Source organism: Sarcophilus harrisii, chromosome 5 (genome assembly GCF_902635505.1).
Source record: "Sarcophilus harrisii chromosome 5, mSarHar1.11, whole genome shotgun sequence".
Taxonomy (NCBI): domain Eukaryota; kingdom Metazoa; phylum Chordata; class Mammalia; order Dasyuromorphia; family Dasyuridae; genus Sarcophilus; species Sarcophilus harrisii.
The window spans coordinates 107,355,615-107,376,043 of record NC_045430.1 but is presented as its reverse complement, the minus strand read 5'-3'; the positions used below and the strand labels follow the sequence as shown (position 1 = coordinate 107,376,043).

Sequence of the window (20,429 nt, the reverse complement as noted above, 5' to 3'; positions counted from 1 at the left end):
ATAGTCGTCTGGTTCTATGACCCAACTCTTGCTCCCTCTGAGAATATCCTTTGTACAGTCTCTCACTCCCAAAGCCCTCCCTCCCAAGAAATGCAATCCATTTGCTAAATGATGTAGAGCTTTAATTCCAAAAGTTTTAGTGTACACTATTTACAAAAAGATCTGCCCCAGCATTCTAGCTCTTATGACACCTAGTATTTGGCTTCCATTCCCCTAAGCTGAGAGGAAACCACGTGAGGTACCATAAGGAGGAAGGAATGATGCTGGGTTTACATTAGTGTAAAAAAACTGTTACAAAGATTGCTGGTTTACCATGTACAGAGGAGCGGTGACTAAGCCATTGGACCCGTTATACTTCTCTGTAGTCTGTGCTCATGTTACATCCATTCAGTCCAGGCACAAGACCGCCATGTTTTAACTACATCCTCAGATACAGCCACAAGAATCCCCAATCCCACCGAGACAACGCAGACTGTTCAGTAAAATAACACTCCACTTAAGTAAGTGTTCCTTCCCTCTTCTACATTCACATAGTGCGCAAATGGCTGAGAAAGTCAGGGTACACGGAACTGGCACACAACTGACAGCATATAGCACCAAATAAATAAAGAGCTAGGAGCCCCCAAAGCCTGACCACTTGGATAGGTGCGTGGTGTTTTCAGAGTTGTCCATCCAGCCTGCCCCGGGGCTCCTCTAAGCCCTTCCCAGGAAGAGAGATAAATCTTGGGGACTTGGACCCTCATGTGTGAAGGTCCCAAGAAGGGAAAGCTGTGCTTGGTACAGCTTCACCTAGGGAGAGCGGACAAATGTGCGGAGGGGCTGCCCTGCCTCAAGGTCTCCTGGATGTTCTGCAGGCAGCCACATAGGTCCATGTCCTTGAGCACCTGGGCCACTACATCCAGAGTGGCCTGGTGCCGAGGAACTGTCTCCTGCCATGCAGCCAGCATGCTGTAGTGTGCTTCTCGCAGGCAGCGGCTGTTCTGCATCTCGATGAGTTCAATATCATGCTCATTCAGTCCCAAACGACGGATGAACTCCTTCCAGCGGGAGGGGGGCACTTCCTTTACCACTGCATAGAGCATGGCTGGCTCTGTGGGAAGGAGGGAAGCACATATGAAGGGACAGGGCATGGAAAGCCTAGCTTGCAGCTGAAACCTCCCCATGGGCCTTTTCTTCCTCCTTCAAACGCAACCTCCCAGGGTACCTTCCTTTGCATTTTTATATCTTCAGAATTCAGTCCAATGCTTTGCACATAGTAAGTGCTTTATCAGTATTTGATTCTTCCCTTTGAAGTTTTCCACTCCTTGAGGTACTTTTTATTAAATTGCGCCCCAATTGCTCAGCACAGTGCCTGGCACATAGCAGACACTATTTAGTGGACTGAATTAGACTTGGACTCCATCTCTGTGACCTACTCCCGACTTTTGTGACCCTGGGCAAACTATATCCCCTCTGAATCTCAATTTCTTCATCTACAAAATAATAAGTTCATTAAAAAATTCCATAAAGTTCTATAAAATAAAATTCATATAGCATTTTTAAGGTTTGAAAGGGGCTTTACCAACATGATTTCGTTTTATCCTAAAAGCAAGAAGGCGGGTGCTACTAATAATAGTAAATATTAAGAAAAGCCATAAAATCTGTTATTAGATGACAGCAAGCATTTAGAGTAATAAATGGAGATTAGCGTTTTCCCCATTTTGCGGATGGGGTAGCTGGGGCACGGAGGGGCAAAGTCATTCGTTTGGGATCACAAAGCTCCTAAGTCTCCCTAACTCCGACCATTCTCACCCCGTCTGTCCTCCACATCGCCCCACAACCCACCCACCCTTTCCCCTTGCCGAACACCGTTTTGCGCAAGCGCATTTCTTTCCGATGCTGGGGACAAGAGCCAGGTGCCTCCCAGGGCAAGCGGGATGGGCAGAGCACTCACTGTCAAGGTGTACGGTGGTGACGTTTTGCGTGACGTAATCTAATGGGATGTCGGTGCAGCGCTCGGCCTGCTGGTGGGGCGGGGCCAACGTCACCATTGGTTGTCCCCCGTACAGAGCCGACCAATTGCTTGCGGAGTGGGCGGAGGGGCAGGTAGGGACCTGGGAGGAGGGGGAGGAGGAGGAGGTGGGGGCGGGGCCGGGAGTGCTGATGAAGGCTGGGGTGGCGGCGGGGGCGGGAATGGTGATGAAGGCTGGGGTGGGGGCAGGAGGGGAGTCCAAGGTAAGGGGTGAAACCAGAGGCCGCTCCTTTTCTTCCTGGAAAATAAAGGGGAGGGGTCAGTCCGGAGCCACGCCCCCAATCCGGAAGGGCGGGGGAGAGGGCGGGGGAGAGGGCGGGGCCCTCCCTCAGTCTCGGTCTGTATCCCTCCCTTGGGGCATCTAAAGGCGAGTTCCTATCCCCGAGCCCGAGGGCTGTTTGTGGATGAGGGGAGTGGGAAAGAAGGGAAGATGAGCGATTAGGGGAGTGCCGAGGAAGGGAGAGAAGGCAGGAGAGATTTAGGGGTTAGAGATTCAGGGAGTGAGATGTGGGGGGATAGAGTTTAGCCGGAGACCACCACTAAGGGAGAGGCGGGGCTAAAGGGGGTCCCACATAGAGTGTCATCATTACCTCTTTTACAGGAGGAGACTGCCTGCCACAGACTGAAAAAGCAGAAACAGAAACACAATTTTCACTTCCCCATTCGTGCCTTCCCTTTCCCTTCTCTACCCCACCTCCCACCCTTCAACAAACAGCCTCATTACATTAGGGATCTGCGGTGACACGCAACAGAGGTTGTGTGCTTTCTCACGGACCAGAGGGAACTCCTGACTCAGCAGAGAGTCCTCCGCGCCCCAGATGTGCACTTCTTCTTTTTTATTTTTTTTATTATAGCTTTTTATTTACCAGATATATGCATGAGTAATTTTTCAGCATTGACAAATGCAAAACCTTTTATTCTAACTTTTCCCTTCCCCCTCCCCTTCCCTCTCCCCCTCCCCCTCTTTCTCCCCCCTCCCCTCCCCCAGATGGCAGGTTGACCAATACATATTAAATACGTTAAAGTATAAGTTAAATGCAATATATGATACATCTCCATACAGTTATTTTGCTGCAGACGTACACTTCTTAACGCTTCCCTCGCCTGGGACCTCAGTTTCCTCATCTTTAAAATGTGGGGGTTGGACAAGATGACCTCTAATCTTCCTCCAGCTTTAAATCTATGACCCTCTGACTCGGGCTATGTAGTAACCCTCAGCAAGCTGATCAACTTCCCCCCTCAGCCTGAGTTCTTTCAGCTATAAAACAGAAATCATACTGCTTGCTCTACCTACTTCGCAGATGTTGGGCGAGAAGTTATGTGAACCATAAAGCTATATACAAGTGAAGTCATTGCCAACTACCCAACAGCCCATCCCATAGGAGTTCTTATTTCTTACCCTAACCAAATATCATCCCAAGGCTCTACTCACCAATTACGTACAGTTTGGACCTCCATCGTGGATAATGGCAGATGAGGACAATGAAGATGAGGGAGAGGCAACAAAACCCCAAAAAGATCACCAAATACATCAACACTGGACCTAGGGGCAAAGAAAGTCTGAATAAGTGAACTGGGGAGGGAGGGGAGGAGTGGGGAAAGACAGAGGGGAAATTATGGATGGAGGGAACATGGCTGGAGGAAAATGAGTAAGTGAGCATCCTATATACCCTAGTTGATTAAGTCTCACCTGCTTCTTTTGGGTTAACACTGGTTAAGGGACAGGAATCTCTGCAGTTTTTCTCGGGCACACATCTGAAGTACAAGAAAGAAATGAGTAAATACTTCTGGCCAAGTACAAATCAGTCAGTCAGCATGACGATGGAAGGCACATGTATCTAAAGTCTCAGCAACAAGTAGTGTGGTATGATAGAAAGACCAGTCCACTTGGAGGTAACAAGACCTGCATTTAAATTCTGCTTCCTTAACAGAGATCACTTGAGTTCTTTGACTTCAGTGTCCTATGTAATAAATACCTTCCAGGGTTGTTAAGATCAACTGAGATAATTATGTAAATCACTTTGCAAAGTTTAAAGTAATATAAAAAACATCACAGCAATATAAAAACATGACCTCCTATTAAGGTCAAATATAAAGTCATCTCTTCTGAAAAAATTCCAAAATGTGGTTCATATAACTTATATTTGGAATTTGGTTGAATAATGTTTCAAGAAATAATTTTCAAACAGGCTTTTGAACAATTGTGGTTATTTTGATTCAAATGCATTTTAATGTACTAAATGTATTTTTAAAAAGCTCAACAAAACAGGCTTTGATGGGGTTTTAGAAATCTTGGCATACAGAAATTTTCATTGTTATTTTATTCAGTATAATGGCATTTGTCTTGCATTACATATTACTGGAAAATATAGAGAAATAAAACTCAGAATCTAAGAATTTTAGACGTGAAAGGGATGAGTAAGACTTTAAATCTCCCTGGGACCTGGGAATTGGACTAGATCACAGGTATCAAACACATTGTCAGCAGTCCACAACATTCCGAAACATAGCCCAAATCAGATTAAAATGTAATTGGAAAATATTAAAATAAAAGATGCAGTTGTTTAGTAGTTTTCAGTCATATCTAACTCTTTGTGGGGTTTTCTTGGCAAAGATACTGGAGGGGTTTGCCATTTCCTTCCCCAGTTCTTTTTTTGGATGAGGAAACTGAAGCAAACAGTGTTAAATGACTTGCCCAGGATCACACATCTAGCATATATCTAAGGCAGGTCTTTCTGACTTCTTGCCTGGTACTTTATTCACCAGCTGCTCATAAAATATATACATATGCATATAGGTATATGTACATATATACACATATGTATGTACATTTATAATATATCTGCATTATTTGCACCAAACACAGATAATATTAATATATGATTTTCTAATATGTGACTCACAGGGATCCTTATGTACACTCGAGTGGCCCCGGTTTCTATCTGAGTTTGAAACCCTTAAACTAGGTGATTTCTAAGCTCCCTTCTATCTCTAAAGCTACAACCCCGTAACCCTTTGATGCAACTCCATTGATGAAGAAACAGAGGTATGGAAGCATTAAGAGACTTGCCCAGAATCAAACCATCTTTGTCCTAGACTTTCTTTAATTTAGAGCCTAACAGAAAATAAAGCAAATATACGCTCATGGAAAACACAATAGAAACAAACACAATTAAAAATGCAAACAGTTGGTATAAAGGTATAGTTCACTAAGTATTCCTCAGAAATCTTAAAACACTACAAATCAGAGATTTATTTTTGACGGTTTAAAGTTTTATTGTCGGTTTAAATAAGTAATTTAAGAAAGTAATGGATTATACGGTTAACAATAGCAATTAGACTTGAAAATGTGTCCTGGTAATCTATTGTTAAACATTTACCATGGAGCCTCTGGGTAGAAAGCTTTTTTTAAATGTGAGTACTTTTGAAATGTTTTAAAGTAGCCAAAACTGAGTCCAGCTAGTTTAGAAATACTTCCTAGAGGAGGTGAGAATTGACAAGGATTACAAAGAAAGATTGTAATAGTTTGATAATGAGTCTATGGGAATATTCCTTACATTTATGTGGTATTTTAAGATTTATCAAATGTTTTCTTCATCACATATTATTGTATGATGTACATAATAATGTATTATTATTTATGTAACTAACTCCAGGCCACATTGCTAGTGAGTACTGGAGCCAGAACTAGAACATGGCCTTCTGACTCCAAAGCTAATGCTCTTGCCCTTAGGGATACCACAGACTGAAATTCTCTTGCATAGGCTTCGGAACCAGAAGAGACTAGACCTGTTGAACAGGTAGGAAAAAATGTGCAGGGTCCAGGGTACTAAAATTGCTGTGAGGAGTGTTCCCCAGGAAGGATTTTGCAGATACCAAGTAAAAATGCCCCAAAGTAGAATCTGAAATAAATCATGTAAAGAAGGAAATTAAATTGAATTATTCTGAGTAGATAAATTTATATATGTTATAAATATTGACTTTCACCAAACACCAGTCAAAGGTGGCTAATTATATAATTACTAATAGTAGGATTAATATAATTAGCAAATGGGCAGAAAAGATTGTTTTCTATAAAAAAAAAAAAAAAAAAGACTGCTCAAATACTCCTGTGAGGAACTTTGCTTGAATTCAACAAATATTTTATTAAGCATTCACCAAATGCATGGCATAAAGACAAAAAGTCTCAGTTTCCAAGGAGCTAACCTTCTTTACTGGAGAAGTAACATGTACACAGATGAGCATAATACAAAGGAAAGAGGAAAGGGCGCAAAGACAAGATCAGAACAAGAGTTTTAAGACTAGTTTAAAGGCGGGGAGAACACCAATATCCCAAGGGGAATCAGAAAAGGCTTCATAAGGAGATGGCACCTGAGCAGAGGCCCCAAATGAACCTGAGAAAGGCAGTAGTGAAGAGGGAATCATTTCAGCCAGGGGAGAGAGCACATGTGAAAGGACAAAGGCAGAAGGTAAAATGTTGAGTCTGGAGAAGGACAAGTAGCCCAATTTGGGTGGGAATGCATGAAGGAAAGAAAATAGGGCTAGGGAGATAGGGGGGGAGCAAATGGTGGGCAGCTTTTGGTAACTGAGTATGTTGCAAAGTTTTATTCATACAGTCTTTAAACACTAACACTGTACAGTTATCCCTTCTATATCTCAACTTTCCCCAATGTAGTTTTGATATATCACTAGTAAGAATAAGAAATTAAATGGGAATTTTAGGGAAGTTTTGTGGAAGTCACAGCCAACACTCAAAGGCCAGCAAATGACACAGAACCCATGACCAAATACTTAACCTAAGTTTTATAATAAAGTAATATAAACACCCCATAAAAGAAAAAGAGGAAAATCAGACTTTTTCTCTGATACCAAGGGAAGGCCAAAAATTTTTACCCAGATGGCAAGGAGTGTGGGGTGGGGAGGATGTCACGAAATCCCTAACCCCAAACCCCTAACAAGAGGATGTGGAAGAGATAACTATACTTAAAAACAACAGAACAATGACTTTACTTAAAACAATGGAGAAGAAAGAGCTTTTATGATAATCAAATCACAAGATTACTTTTTTGCACTTTTTTTTTTTTTAATTCTACTTTATCTTTGGAATTGAATTGACTTTTTTCGGTCATAAAGTAACATTTTAATTTTTATCTAAATAACAGATAGGTTGGGTTCTTGGTCTTCTAGTCCTAAAACTATAAAGGTCGGGGGTGGGGTAGGGGGGGAAGATGCTCACCTGATAGCAACAACTAGAATTCTGCACATGGTCCAAAGAATAAATCGAGTTCATCTCATAGAAAGGCTTCCCATCCTCAAAACTGATGGAACCATCACAGCCACAATAAATGGGGCACTATCACAGGTAGGCCAGGCCTAATTCCCTACCTTAAATTGTCATTATTAAATGCCTTATTTCCAAAATGTATTTCAGTTTTGAGGACTGAGTAAAAGCTAATGAGATTGGGGGATTGAGAAATGAAATTGGGAAAAATGATATAGTCCAGTCAGTCACATATTTGATCATTCCTAAACATAGTCCTGGGAAGCTAGGTGATGCAGTGGATAGAATATCAGGCCTCAAGACAGTAAAACCCATCTTTTTGAGTTCAAATCTAGTCACAGACACTTCCTAGCTGTGTGACCCTGGGCAAGTCACTTTACCCTGCTTGCCTCTGTTTCCTAAAATGAACTGAAGAAGGAAATGGAAAACTAGTCTAGTATCTTTGCTGAGAAAACCTCAAACGAAGTCACAAAGAAATGACTGTACAAAAGATATAATCCTGAAATGACGAGAACTGGATTTAGGTCTCCCAGAATGCATGACAAAAACAAAAATGGAAAGGATAGTTTGCCTGAAAGACCTTAATGATAAAAAGAAATGTCACTTTAGAGCTTGGACATGGGACGTCAATATGAAGAGGAAAAGTGGAGAAGTGAGCCTTCTGGTCTTTAGAAGCAAAGAGCCAGTGGGATATGTGGTACCCTCCCACCCCCCATGAATATTTCCAGCATTCCTCCCAGGAGCTTCCCTAACCCTTCTCTTCCTTCCCAGCCTCAATACCCAACTCTCACCCCCAGGACTGACAAGAAATACTCACTCATTACAATGGATGCATTTGTGATTGTACCAAAAGAAATCTGTATTACAGACACATACAGTATCCTGTTTCTCCTGACCTGTGGGGAAAGGTAATGCATTAAGATGAACTCTCAAGATAGGATGAAAGGGGAAGGAGTGAGGGGGAGGGGGGATATACTGTCTGGGTAGTTGAGAAGGCCTTTGGGAAATGATCTATAGAGACCTCTTTAGGAAGTTGGAGGGGGGGAAAGAATATTCATTCAACAGAAAGAAAAAAGGGAATTGTTAGTGGGGAAATTAAAATGTTTATTCTAGAAAGGAAGGAGAGGAACTTATAGACAGCAGAAATTGTGAGGATCTGGGGAATGATGTGCTCACATGGATGTTGTATTGTGCCATTGAGACATGGGTTGCAGTTGACACATCTAAAGAGTCCCTTATTTTCCCCTTGATGTTGTTGATATTGGTTCTCCCGGCATCCACACACTGTGTTTGATGAGACTGTGCACTTTTTCTTCAGTATCTGACCCATCTCTGTTAGGAAGAGATGACAGACCTCTTTAAATTTAACTCTATCTTCTTTTATATCATTTCTTATCATTCCACATCCTCTAAAAAGGGTGTGTATATATAATTTATTTACATTTATATATATTACATCATATATAAATAATATATAATATAATAAATAATATAATATTATATATAAATACATTTATACATATAGTACATTATATTTATATATGTTTAATACATACACACAGATTAGGTTTCCACCACACAAACATCTATTCACTCACTGCTCTCCACCCTCTAACCAGTCTTACCTGAGGACACCATTTGTGACATTTCCCTGCTAAGGGGCTCCCTCTGCCTCCTAAGGACTCACCTTTTCTGCAGACAGAACAAGGCTGGCATGATTCTGAGTAGTTCTCTATCTCTGTGTATGTGCCTGCCTCGCAAGTCTCACAGAGAGGGGCAAGATCTGGACCACCACAATTAGCCTTCAAGTAAGTCCCTACAGTAAGAGAGAGAGTTAGACTGAGAGTTAGACTAAATGGGCCAATGGGGCATGAGAGATAGAGCAATAGGGTAAACTGTGGGTTGGGGAGAATGCCTATCCCAACAGGGACAAGGCCAAGGCAAATGGGGATCCAACTTGAAGAGAAACCAGAGAATTGAAGCCTGGAGAAATCAATACATTAGGGAGATCTTGGGTATGGAAGGGCAAGATGTCTTTAGGAAAAGCACCTAGGTAATGACCACATTTGGTCCCCAAGAAAGATCTCAAGAGAAGGTACTTCTCAATTCTTTGCATTAGTGTCGGGCTTTGGAGTGTTGAATGCTGCATATACTATGAGACTTTTTTTAAATACATTTTTGCTGAATATAATACAACTTTGCTGAACTTGTTTTTATTCAATTGTAAAAAAAAAAAAAATTGGTTGGAGAAGAAAGGAATATATAGGTGATATTTTAGGTAACAAAACTGTTACAAAAGGTAACAAAAATTTACCCAAAATATTTTAAGGACATGTAAATGATATAGGCAAGATTTACTAACAAAAATTTATTTCTACCAGAAAAGTGGGGAAGAACCCACTACTATCACCACTTTATACCTTTGTGACATTTGAGACAACAGATAGATTCATTTGTGGTATGCGGATATTTCCCCTGGGGACATTGAATATCTCTCTTTTCTTGATGCCTCTTATGAGTAGACATCCCAGGAACCACAGGAAGGTACAGTTCCACTATCAGGGCCAGGGCCACCTGAAGAAAAATCAGACAGAAAAAACAACCCATCAGGGAAAAGATAGTGAAGGCACAGCAACTTGAGAGATCTTAATTCTATCCAGATCTCATCCTCTTTTTAGATCTAACTTGACTCACTTCCTCCAGGAAGCCTTCCTTCTCTAATTACTTCACCAATTCTTACTTGTCCCTCCACTATTAATAGCAATTGGCTTAAAGACAACTATTACATTTTATGCTTTGCCTACATTCCATCTTTCTCCTCAAACTGAGTTCAGCTCTCCTAATTTGTTTTCCTTCTTAATTACGTTCTTTCCAATGAACAGCCCTGAAAAGAAGACTGGGAAGACAAAGAAAAAAGACTGAGATTGGGCAGGAAATACAATCATGGGTTGGATTGGTTTTTTTTTGGGGGGTGGGGTGGAGAAGAGGGAGAGTTAGTGGTTAGTTTTTTAATGTTCCAAGGCAAATGCCAAGAACTAGAATACTAATATACCTACTCTTCCACCATCATCCCAAGACTAAAGTGAAAAAGTATATAGGGGGCCAGAAGTACATGGGTCAGGAGCTGGGTGATAATATATAGATTAGGTAAATGAAAGAATGGGGAAAGGCATATGGATCAGAAAGGTCATAAACAGATCTGACCTTAGATTGAATGAAATTCACTGATGAATGAATGAATGAATTTCGAGGATGAATGAAATTCGACTGAATGACCTCAAAGAGATAATCAAGTTCCTAAACCATGATTTCTATGTTTTGCCTCCAAATTGGGAGATATACTTCATAACCCCTTTCTGGGCTGTGTGCTTGGGTTATTTACCCCTGGTTCACTACCATAATGCTAAAACAGGTCCCTTGAGTTCCTAGATCTCCAATTAAACGGTATGACCACAGATAAGCTCCTTATTCTCTAGAAATATCTGTTTTTTCATTTGCAATTCAGAGAGTACAATCTCTCATCCCTCTTTAAGTAGAAAAACAAGTCCTCAAAGTATTTTAACTTATGGGGAGATCAGGACTATGAGCTGGTGGTATACATCAATGGTACCAGTATATCACGTGCTCATAAAGGAGCTCTCCAAGTGGAGCTTTAAATTCCCATAATCTCCAAGGCAAGGGAGCTCATTACAGAAAGCTCCAGGAGTAAGAATCTCAGGACTTTTCCAGGACTCACTGATTATATTGGAAGAAGAGGAGAAAAGAGTCACATAGAAAGAAAAGGCGAAGTATGTTCCTGGGCTGCTTTTGGCAGGCAGCCACATTGGAACAGGTTATTAGCAGAAGATGCCATCCACCCTTACAGAGACAGGGGAAGGCTGGCAACCTATGAGATCAACTCTGTCATCTGCAAAAGCAACTGGCATGCCACGGCCAAGATCAGAGCAAATATACCTCCAAGAGGGTTGCCATTTTGTTCTTCATGAGCTCCAGTCCTTCATCATCTCTCTAATTTAAACTCTCAAAATGTGTGCAAGAGCTTCTCCTAATAAACAGCATCTCCCTCTCATGAGGGAAGCCATCCTGGAGAACTTCATTATGTGAACTCGATGTACCCCTATTATAACCATATCAGAGAAAATACAACCAGGAGGAATCTAGGCTCCTTCAGCAGAGTAACAGAGCTAAATCAAAAATCAACTCTTTCAGATAAATGTACCTTGGGCCTTTAGCTATTCCAAATTATCATTTATTGAGACCTCCGGGGCACAATGAGTTCAGGACTAGTGAGACAACATTGCTGAATCACTATGCCATTTCCCCCTACTAACTTTTAAGAGAGAGAGCACTCCAAGTAGGTAAGAAGCCTTGGAGGAAGATGTGGAAGGGATTCTACCTCAGAAGGAAATCATGTGATAGGAAGGAAGAACTAAATACATGTGTCCAGAAATGGGTTTTCTCTCCTTCCTATTCTTTGCCCTCAAAAGAGTTTTGCAAATTAAGGAAGATGGGAAAGGAACGAGTGTGTTAGCACCTACTATGTTCCAGGCACTCTGTTAAGCATTTTATAAATAAGAAGCCTACAATCAGACTAAGGATCCCTGCAAGACACAACTAAGACCCGTGAACTTTAACAGTGGGCTATCTGGGTTACTGTTTGCCACAAGACTCACATTGGTATCTGTAGTGACTGGGATTCACAGTAGAAAATCTGAAACTGGACTGTGGCTAACTGCATACCAGGCCTCAGACCAGTGCTGTTAGCAGGCCAGACGTAGAAGTGAAGAACAGGATTAGAGGATGACGCCAAAAAACAGGAGACTACCAGCTACTGTGAAGGTCCATGTAGTGACCAGTCACTTCCTGACTGCCCTTGCCCTCCATGCTTACATTCTGTAGTCAATGGACACGTGTGCTTCAGAAAGAGTCATATTCCTGAGTTCAAATCCAGCTTCATACAATTGCTACTCATGTAATCCTGAGCAAGTCACTTAACCCTAGGGATTAGCTACAGTTTCTCCATCTTTAAAATGAGCTTGAGAAGGAAATGGCAAACCATTTCTAGTATCTTTGTCAAGAAAACCCCAAAATGAGATTATGGAGTGTTAGACATGATTTTCTCATGTCTATCCTTATTTCTTTTCAATGAATTGTAGATGAGTGAGGATCAAGAACCCTAAACTGCACCAAGAACAGGGAGTTACAGGAGACAGTTGCACTGAAGGCATTTTTACTATCCCCAGTAAATTAGGTGACCTCAATGTTGGCAGTGTGTTTTTATGAACGAAAGGGGTTATTTAGCAGGGAGAAGAAAGCCAAAATGGAAGGGAGCAATAGATTTCCTGAGAAATATTTGATGTCATTCCCATTAACCCAGCTAGTATGAGTCTTAATTTACCCAGCTGTGTGACTCTGGTATAAGGAGGCACTTAAGAATGAGTACCATATTCTTGATGTAATAGAACTCTGTCCCCTATCTTTGTGGAGGGTGGGCTACCTGGCCTGGGAAATTCTTTGAGATTCCACATGAATCTTAACTCTTCCCCATCCTCCTACCTGGTTCCCACGGGAAACTCCCACTTAGAATCGATCTGGGAAACACTTTGGTCGGGGAAACAATCACCACCCTTATTGATTTGGAAATTAGCCCATAATCGCTCCCTAGCCGCAAACCATAGATGGCGAAATAAAAAACAAGACTGTATCCCAAACTTCGCTATCTTCCTAATCAGGAAGAGGCCCACAGAGAGAGAGTTTCTCAGTGAAATAAAGTCATTTTGCCAAAAACTTTCCGCAAAATCTGTAGCACCGGACTGGGGACCCCCATCGCTGTTAGGGTATCCTCACCCCTCAACAGATTCCAATACTTCTGGGCTGGTAGTTTGAATATGGCACCACCTGGTGGATAAGTCAAGTCTCCTGATCCATTGCCCTTTTGTAGCTCTAAAGAAGGCAAATGCATAAACCATTTGGACTGCTTAAAATACTGCGGTGTTATGGAGTCATTTCAGTCATGTCCAACTCTCTGCAACCCCATTTGAGTGGTTTCTTAATAGAGATACTGGAGAGGTTTGCCATTTTCTTCTCAAGCTCAATTTACAGATGGAGAAACTGAGGTTAACAGTTAAGTGACTTGTTCAGGATCACACAATAACTGTCTGAAGCTGTATTTGAACTCAGCAATATGACGCTATCCACTGAGTCACCTAGCTGCCCCATATAACACTGCAGTGGATAAAATGAGTTCATTATCTTATACATAGCTAGAAGCTTCAAGTACAGGACTACTGAGGAAGCAAAGTTCTCAAACACAAGCACAATAATACAGCAGCCACATCAATTCCAGCATTCTTTTCCTTTGAAAATACAGGATTTCCCAGAACAAAGCAGTTCACCTCCTCTGAAAGCAGGAGTTTTAAATCACCGTGAGAAAGGTATAAGTTGGTTATGGGGAAGAATTTTTGCAACCCTAAGGATTGTGAATGATTTTTTTTCCCCTGAAGAGTGGAACCTAGGAAATGGGTGTATCATGATTATTCAACAGAACCAGAATCCAGAAACCTAGACTCCCATTCTATCCTAAGAAGGTTTTTTCCAGAAGAATTCTGCCTTGGGCTTTTGAGTATTAAACTCCAGGAATGAAAAACATAGTCTTGTGGTTCATATTTCTTCCTACTCTAGTACCTAAGGAGTTAATCCAACTCCGGGAAAGGGAAATCTCTTCCCAGCAACTCCGCCTTAGTGACTCAGGCCAGAAGGTGGGAGGGAGAACAGGCAGCTTCCCTAGTCATGAAGGAGTCATGACTCACCAGAAACATGGAGAAAGGGATAAGACAGCAGCAGGGATGTACCACCACCCCCTTCCTCTACTATCACGTGCCTGCCCATTCCTTGCATTCACATGCAAGGTCCCCCTCTTCACATCCCCCCCTCAACCAAAAAAGGTCTGTTAACAATCCCCAATGCTGTTTAGCCCACAAATTCCAAGAAACTTCAACTCCCCTTTGCCAATCTATCCCAAAGGGAAATATCCCCTGATCTCCACTTCCTTTCTATCAGATCACGGTCCATCCCCCTGCCCTTCAGTTCATTATTTCCCATAATAATCCTTAACGTCTTCCCACTGAGACCCCCTCTACATCTTTTTCCCAGTTGAGTAATCCTGTTTCAGCTAAATTTCAATTAATCCTACTCCTTAGAGAAATACAGCTGCCAGACAGAGACCTGGAAAACTATTTAGTCCAATCCCCTCGATTTACATGTAACAAAATGGTCACACAGGTAAAAAAAAAAAAAAGAGAGAGAGAGAGACAATGTAAACTTGAACATGTTATATAAACACATAGGATTTAGTTTATTCATTTATAAAATTATAGCATTGTTCTAGAGTATGAAACTCCATACAAATGTTTAAAAAAAAAAAAAAAGAACCACTATTTAAGTCAGACATCTTACACAACATTGTCTTCTCTTTCCAGATCTATTATCCCACAACTAAACAACGTCAAACTCAAATTCTCCTCCTTGCTGTGTTAATGACTCCCTGGACTTGACCAACCCGGGGTCTAAAGAGGGCCTTCTAAACCCACCCCACCCTTTCAGCTTCCTTTTATGTATTGCCTTCCCCTATTATTATGTAAGTTCTTAACCAGCATCAAAAAACTTTCTTTTGGCTAATTTTTGTAACCCCTGTGCTTAGCATATGGGAAGCGCTTAATAAATATTTGTGGCCAGTTGTTGGTGACCCTAAAAAGGGCGCTTCAGAGCAGAAATCGAGATGGGTTTTTGGGTCCCAGTCCAGGGAACAGAGGAAGTGTAGGAAGCTGGGACTCAGTGAGAGTGGGAGGCCACTGAGGGGGTGGCCCAGTAACCACCCCCACCCCCTGCCTCCTCCACAGCTTCCGGTTGTGGAGGGTTTTTCAGTGTGATTTCCTGTGCTAAGGTGAGTGGGGATCAAGAGTCAGAGAGAGGAAGAAAAGTTATAGCACAATTCTTAAGTCCCAATCTTGACCCTAAGTATCCCCATAACAAGTTCTTTCTCAACTACTTCCTTCTTTCCACCCTTTCTCCTACTCCTCCCCCAAGTCACTTACCAAAAGTACTCAAGCTTTTAACTCAATCCACACCTATAAGTGTAACTCACTAATTATCAGGACTCTTGGGGGATTCAGTGGATCTTTTTTTAATTTTAATTTTAATTTTTTATTTTTGTGCTGAGGCAGTTGGGGTTAGGTGACTCACCCAGGGTCACACATCTAGGACTCATTAAGTATCTGAGGCTGGATTTGAAGTCAGATCCTCCTGACTTCAGGGCTGGTGCTTTATCCACTGCGCCACCTACCTAGCTGCCCCGGTGGAACTCATCCAGTCTCAGATTTCGATATTCCAAAAACCCCTCAATTCCCACTTCTCCCATGAAGCCTTCCCTGGCTAACCTCATCCGGTTATGATTTCTTCCTCCTTGAGCTCCCACAGCCTTCCTGGGCTACAATGATCTTTTGCCATTTGTAATATGTCCACAATGCTCATTTGGCACTTTTCACAACATATCTACTTAAATGGTAGGTTCCTGGATATTGAGAACCATATCGACCACATTGCACAATGTTTTGTACATAGAATTCAATAAATGCTTTTTTGGGGGAAAAAAGAATCAAATGGAGAAACCACTAGGTGGCGCAGTAGATTAGAATACAGTCAAAGTGGGAAGACGAATTCAAATTCTACCTCAGACACTTTCTGTGTGCAAGTCACTTAACCTCAAATGCCACCAAAAAAAAAAAAAAAAAAGGAACTATATCTCTTCAGCTCCTAGTTCTTGTCATCTTCCTCGCTCTAGATGCTTTGGAGACTCCTGCTGTTGGACGTTTCCCAAATGTTTGCCACTTAATCTTACCAAAACCAGAGCCATCATTTTCTATGTTGACCAAGATATCATCACGTACTAACATTTTCATGATTCCTGCGGTTCAGTTTTTTTTTTTCTTCTGTGCTGTTTGTATCTAATCAATCAGTAAATCCTGGCAAGGCTTCCTCTCCATTCACCCCCTTCTTTATCCTCCCGATCTCCCCAGTAGTTCATATCCTCACTGTCTCACTTCTAGGCTTTTCCCGGCTCCCTTCATCCCCCAAACAACTGTAGTAATTCATTCTCATGTCTCACTCAGGGAGTCAACTACTGGTTGACTAAGTGAATGAAAATGAACAGATATCTACAGCTCAGTGATTGGAAGGAACTTTTCTTTCTTGAACAATAGATTCCAGGCCAAAACCCCAGCTGGTCATTGTTTGGACCCTTATTGACTCAGAGTGAATGTAAATAGGAAATGTTTTTGTTCTGGCCCCAAACTCTGAAGGTCACCCCTCCACAATAAGATTTTTTTCTTTTTTTAGAATAGGTAGAAGAGGGATTCTGTTCCTTAATTCTTACCTAGCCTAAATCAGGGCTTCTTAAACTTTTTTCTTAAAATTTTTACATGACACTGGGTATATAGGTATACATAACAGATATACAAATCAAATATTTACTGACAATAAATCATAATTTCATAATCCCCACATTCAGTTCTGAGACCCACAGTTTAAGAAGCTAGGACCTACATCACAGAATGGGCAATGACTGAATCAAACTGAGACCTGTTAAGGACTTTAGCTTAAAAAGACCGGTTCACCCACTACATCCAGGACTACCTCCAGTCATCCTGGACCCAGATGGCTCTGGAGGATAAAGTGAGGTTGGTGACTTTGCACAGTTCTTCCTTACTCACTTGCATATCATGACATCACCTCTCTGATATCTTAATCCTTTTCAAGAACAAATAACAATCTTCCTCAAAAACTTTAATTATAATCATTTGGTCATTCCTCTTCCCAAGAACTTAATGGTTTCCTGTTGCCTTATGTAAATTCTGATCTCCTTTGCCTAGATTTGTATTTAAAGTCTTCATTTCCTCCCTGATCTCTCCATTTCCATTTCTTAATTGTACTCCACCAAAGCTGATCTACTCACTGCCCTCCTTACTAAACAAGCTTGTTCCCTTCCTTCTATATGGCTTACATCATTTTCCTTATCTTCCCCTCTTCCTCTTCTCTCCCAATCAGTGTCTCCCAACTCAAAACATCTCCTTGAAGCATAGGATGCTTAATCCCTTCTTACCAATTTCTCTTTTGCCCCCACAGTATACTAAATTATGATGCATTTAGGATGGTAGAATTTAGAGCTGAAAGGAACTTAAAAGATTATCTGGTCCAACTCCCATTTTACAGGTGGAAGAGTCTAAAGTCTACAGAAGAAAGGTGACTACGTGATTTGCAGTAGCAGAGCCAGGACCCTAAACCACTTTTTGTGTATCCAACCTACCAACTCATTGCATTGAGCTGGTCTCTCCTGATTTAAGCACTCAGCCCTCATAAAGAACAAAGGAAAGGAGAAGTCAAATGATAGAGAGAAGAGAAGAGATGTAATACAGGGTTAAATGAGAAGAGGATTACAAAGGATATGGGCAAAAGACAAGAGGGAGAGGAACCAAATTGGGAAAGAGATTGAACAAACAGAAGAAAAAAATGGAGGAGAAATGGTTGAGAGGCTAAGGAAAGAGAAAAAAAGGGGAAATGGACAAGACAGAGGCTGAAAAGCATAGAGAACAAAACATTCAGGAAGATAGGGAGGCTATAAGAGGGCCAAGATCCAGATGAAGACTTCAGAAAGACCTATGTAATGAGAGAAAAAAGGGAGGCCTAAAGCCAGCAGGGTTGAGGGGAGAGAAAAGGGACATTCTAATGACGAAGGCAACTTTCCAACTTCCTCAAATGGGACTGTAGGATGAGAAACTGAACTATACCCATTTGAGGGTTGGAATAGGTGGTATACAAAGTAGCACACTCTACCAGATCATTTCAAAGAGATGACTGGTACAATCCAAGAAACCTCCCAGGCTAGGGTAAATGTTTAGAATTCTGTGGAAATTTAGGGGTGGCTTCCAAGTCAAAGAATGGACAGGATAAGCCTGGAACGGGAGACAGGAATATTTTACTCAGTCCCTGCCTCCCTCAAAAAGCATTCCCTGTTACTTAGAACCTCAAAACAGTCCACCACCCTTTAGGCCCTACCCTAGGATTCTGTTCCCCTTGACCACTTTGCTCAGCCCCTCCCCTATACCGTCACCTCTAGCATTTGTCTTTTCCTTTCTCCAGAGATTTCTCTTCATCCACTCTCACCAGGATTCTTGCCAGGCACAACAAAGTTCAAAATGACCCTTCAGATTGGCCCGGCCACCCACTATACAATACACTCTTCCTCAGTTGACTTCAAGTTCCCACAACCCCTTATGAAACCTGTCCCCTGCCCGGTCCTGACAACCTATACATCCCTTCAATGTCTTAGGACCTGTCTCTCCCCAAAGACTCTGATTGTCTTTCCCCATATGGACTGTTCTCCCTCTCCCCAAAACCCCAGACCTTTCATTCTCCGATCCTGTCTCTAAGGGACAAATATGGTGACCTGCCGCAGGACCTACATTTGGGTTCTTTTCATTGATAGGGGGAGGTCGGGCAGGAATGGTACAAGACAGCCGGGGTCTGACCCCCTAGGAACTCTGCCTGGCACCTTAGTGCGCTATATAAAAGCCATACCCCCAAGCCCGACCATTGCCCGTTCTCTTTCCATCTCTCACCAGTGGCACCAGGCCAGGCAGGGTGGGGTGGCCCATGTCCGGCCTGGCTGTAGCTTCTCACTCCCCCATTAGGGCTCAGCGCGGCAGCTGCGGGAGCAGCGAGCGAGGGAGCCAGTCCTGAGTGGAGCCCGGGCTTCCGAGGTCCCAGACCCGAGCCAGACTCTTGGAGATGGAGATCTAAGTCAGGTGCCCACAACCCTGAAGACAGAAGTGGAGCCGCGGCAGGTACCAGAAGCCCGGCGGGAACAGGGTCGGAACCTAAGCAGGCAGCGGTAGCCGAGAAAGCTAGGAGGGAAGAGGGAGGGAGAAAGCAGGGTGTCGCAATTGCTGCTAGGACAGGAAGAGCCTGAAGAGGAGGCGGGGTGACGATGCGGGGGAGGTAAGAAAATTAAAAAAAAAGACTTTTAACCCTAACCCAGCCAGGGAGTCAAGGGCCACGGCTGAAAATTCGCAGGATTCCCAGGTCTCCGGCTACACTTTCCCCTCTTCCATTTCCCCATAGGATTTAAACCTTCTAAACATCAACCCTTCTAATCCACAAAATCCCCCAATTCCTCCAAAATCCCAAAGCCTCGTTAATCCTCATGGCCCCGCCCCTTTGCGGAAAGAGGGAGAAATAGCACGTGTAGGGGGGAGATCAGAGATTCTGGACGCTCCCCGGATTCTGCCATTAATCCCATATATGACTTTGGACAGATCACTTTGAGCATGTTTTCTTAACTGATAATAGGAATAACAGGAATGTTATATGCCAAGAGTCTGTTTGCTCGCTTTTAAACAAATATTCTCTATTGATCTTCACAACAGCCCTGGAAGTAGGTACTATTATCGTCCCCACTTTATAGTTGGGGAAACTGAGGCACAGAGAGGTTGTGATTGACTTGCCCATATAGTTTGTGTCTGAGGCTAGATTAAAATTCAAGTTCTGCTGATTCCAGAAGCAGCGCTCTATCCCCTATGCCTCCTAGCTGCCTCATCTATCAATAAAAATAATAGTTATAATGATTATGTGGTAATAATTAATTGTATGGGGCTTTAAAGTTTAAAAAGTATTTCCCTCATAGCAATACCTTGAAGTAGGCAAGTGTATATATTATTATGCTCAACGGACAGAACTAATCCTAATCCCAGAAATGAAGAAAATGAATCTCAACGAGGGAAACCGTTTTCCTTATGGTCACACAGTTAGTAAGCATAGTGTTGGACTCCAACTTGATCTTTGACTCCAAGTCCAAAGCTGCTTCAAATTTCTTTTAACTGTAATGGGAATGATCACATGCTTCCATCTGCTGAACCAGAGCTGGACTCCAGCTTGATCTTTGACTCCAAGTCCAAAGCTGCTTCAAATTTCTTGTAACTGTAATGGGAATAGTCACCACGAGCACCATGCTTCCTGTCTTTTCAGAAGTGTGCTGTTGCTTAGCATATGCTAGCCACTGTGTTAAGCACTTGACAAACTTTATAT

The 20,429-nt window shown here is 42.2% G+C and overlaps 1 protein-coding gene across 1 annotated transcript; it reads right to left on the bottom strand.

The window, feature by feature from the left end:
- Positions 1-105: 105 nt before the first annotated feature.
- TNFRSF1A (TNF receptor superfamily member 1A) lies at positions 106-19,300 on the bottom strand. The gene is made up of 10 exons (XM_031938299.1): positions 18,965-19,300; positions 9,713-9,866; positions 8,980-9,108; positions 8,469-8,624; positions 8,110-8,188; positions 3,702-3,766; positions 3,444-3,554; positions 2,602-2,633; positions 1,934-2,249; positions 106-1,090 (listed from the first exon to the last, which is right to left on the bottom strand). Exons 1-10 carry the CDS (start codon positions 18,998-19,000, stop codon positions 786-788), a joined length of 1,383 nt encoding a protein of 460 aa, XP_031794159.1. The 5' UTR covers positions 19,001-19,300; the 3' UTR covers positions 106-785.
- Positions 19,301-20,429: the final 1,129 nt, after the last annotated feature.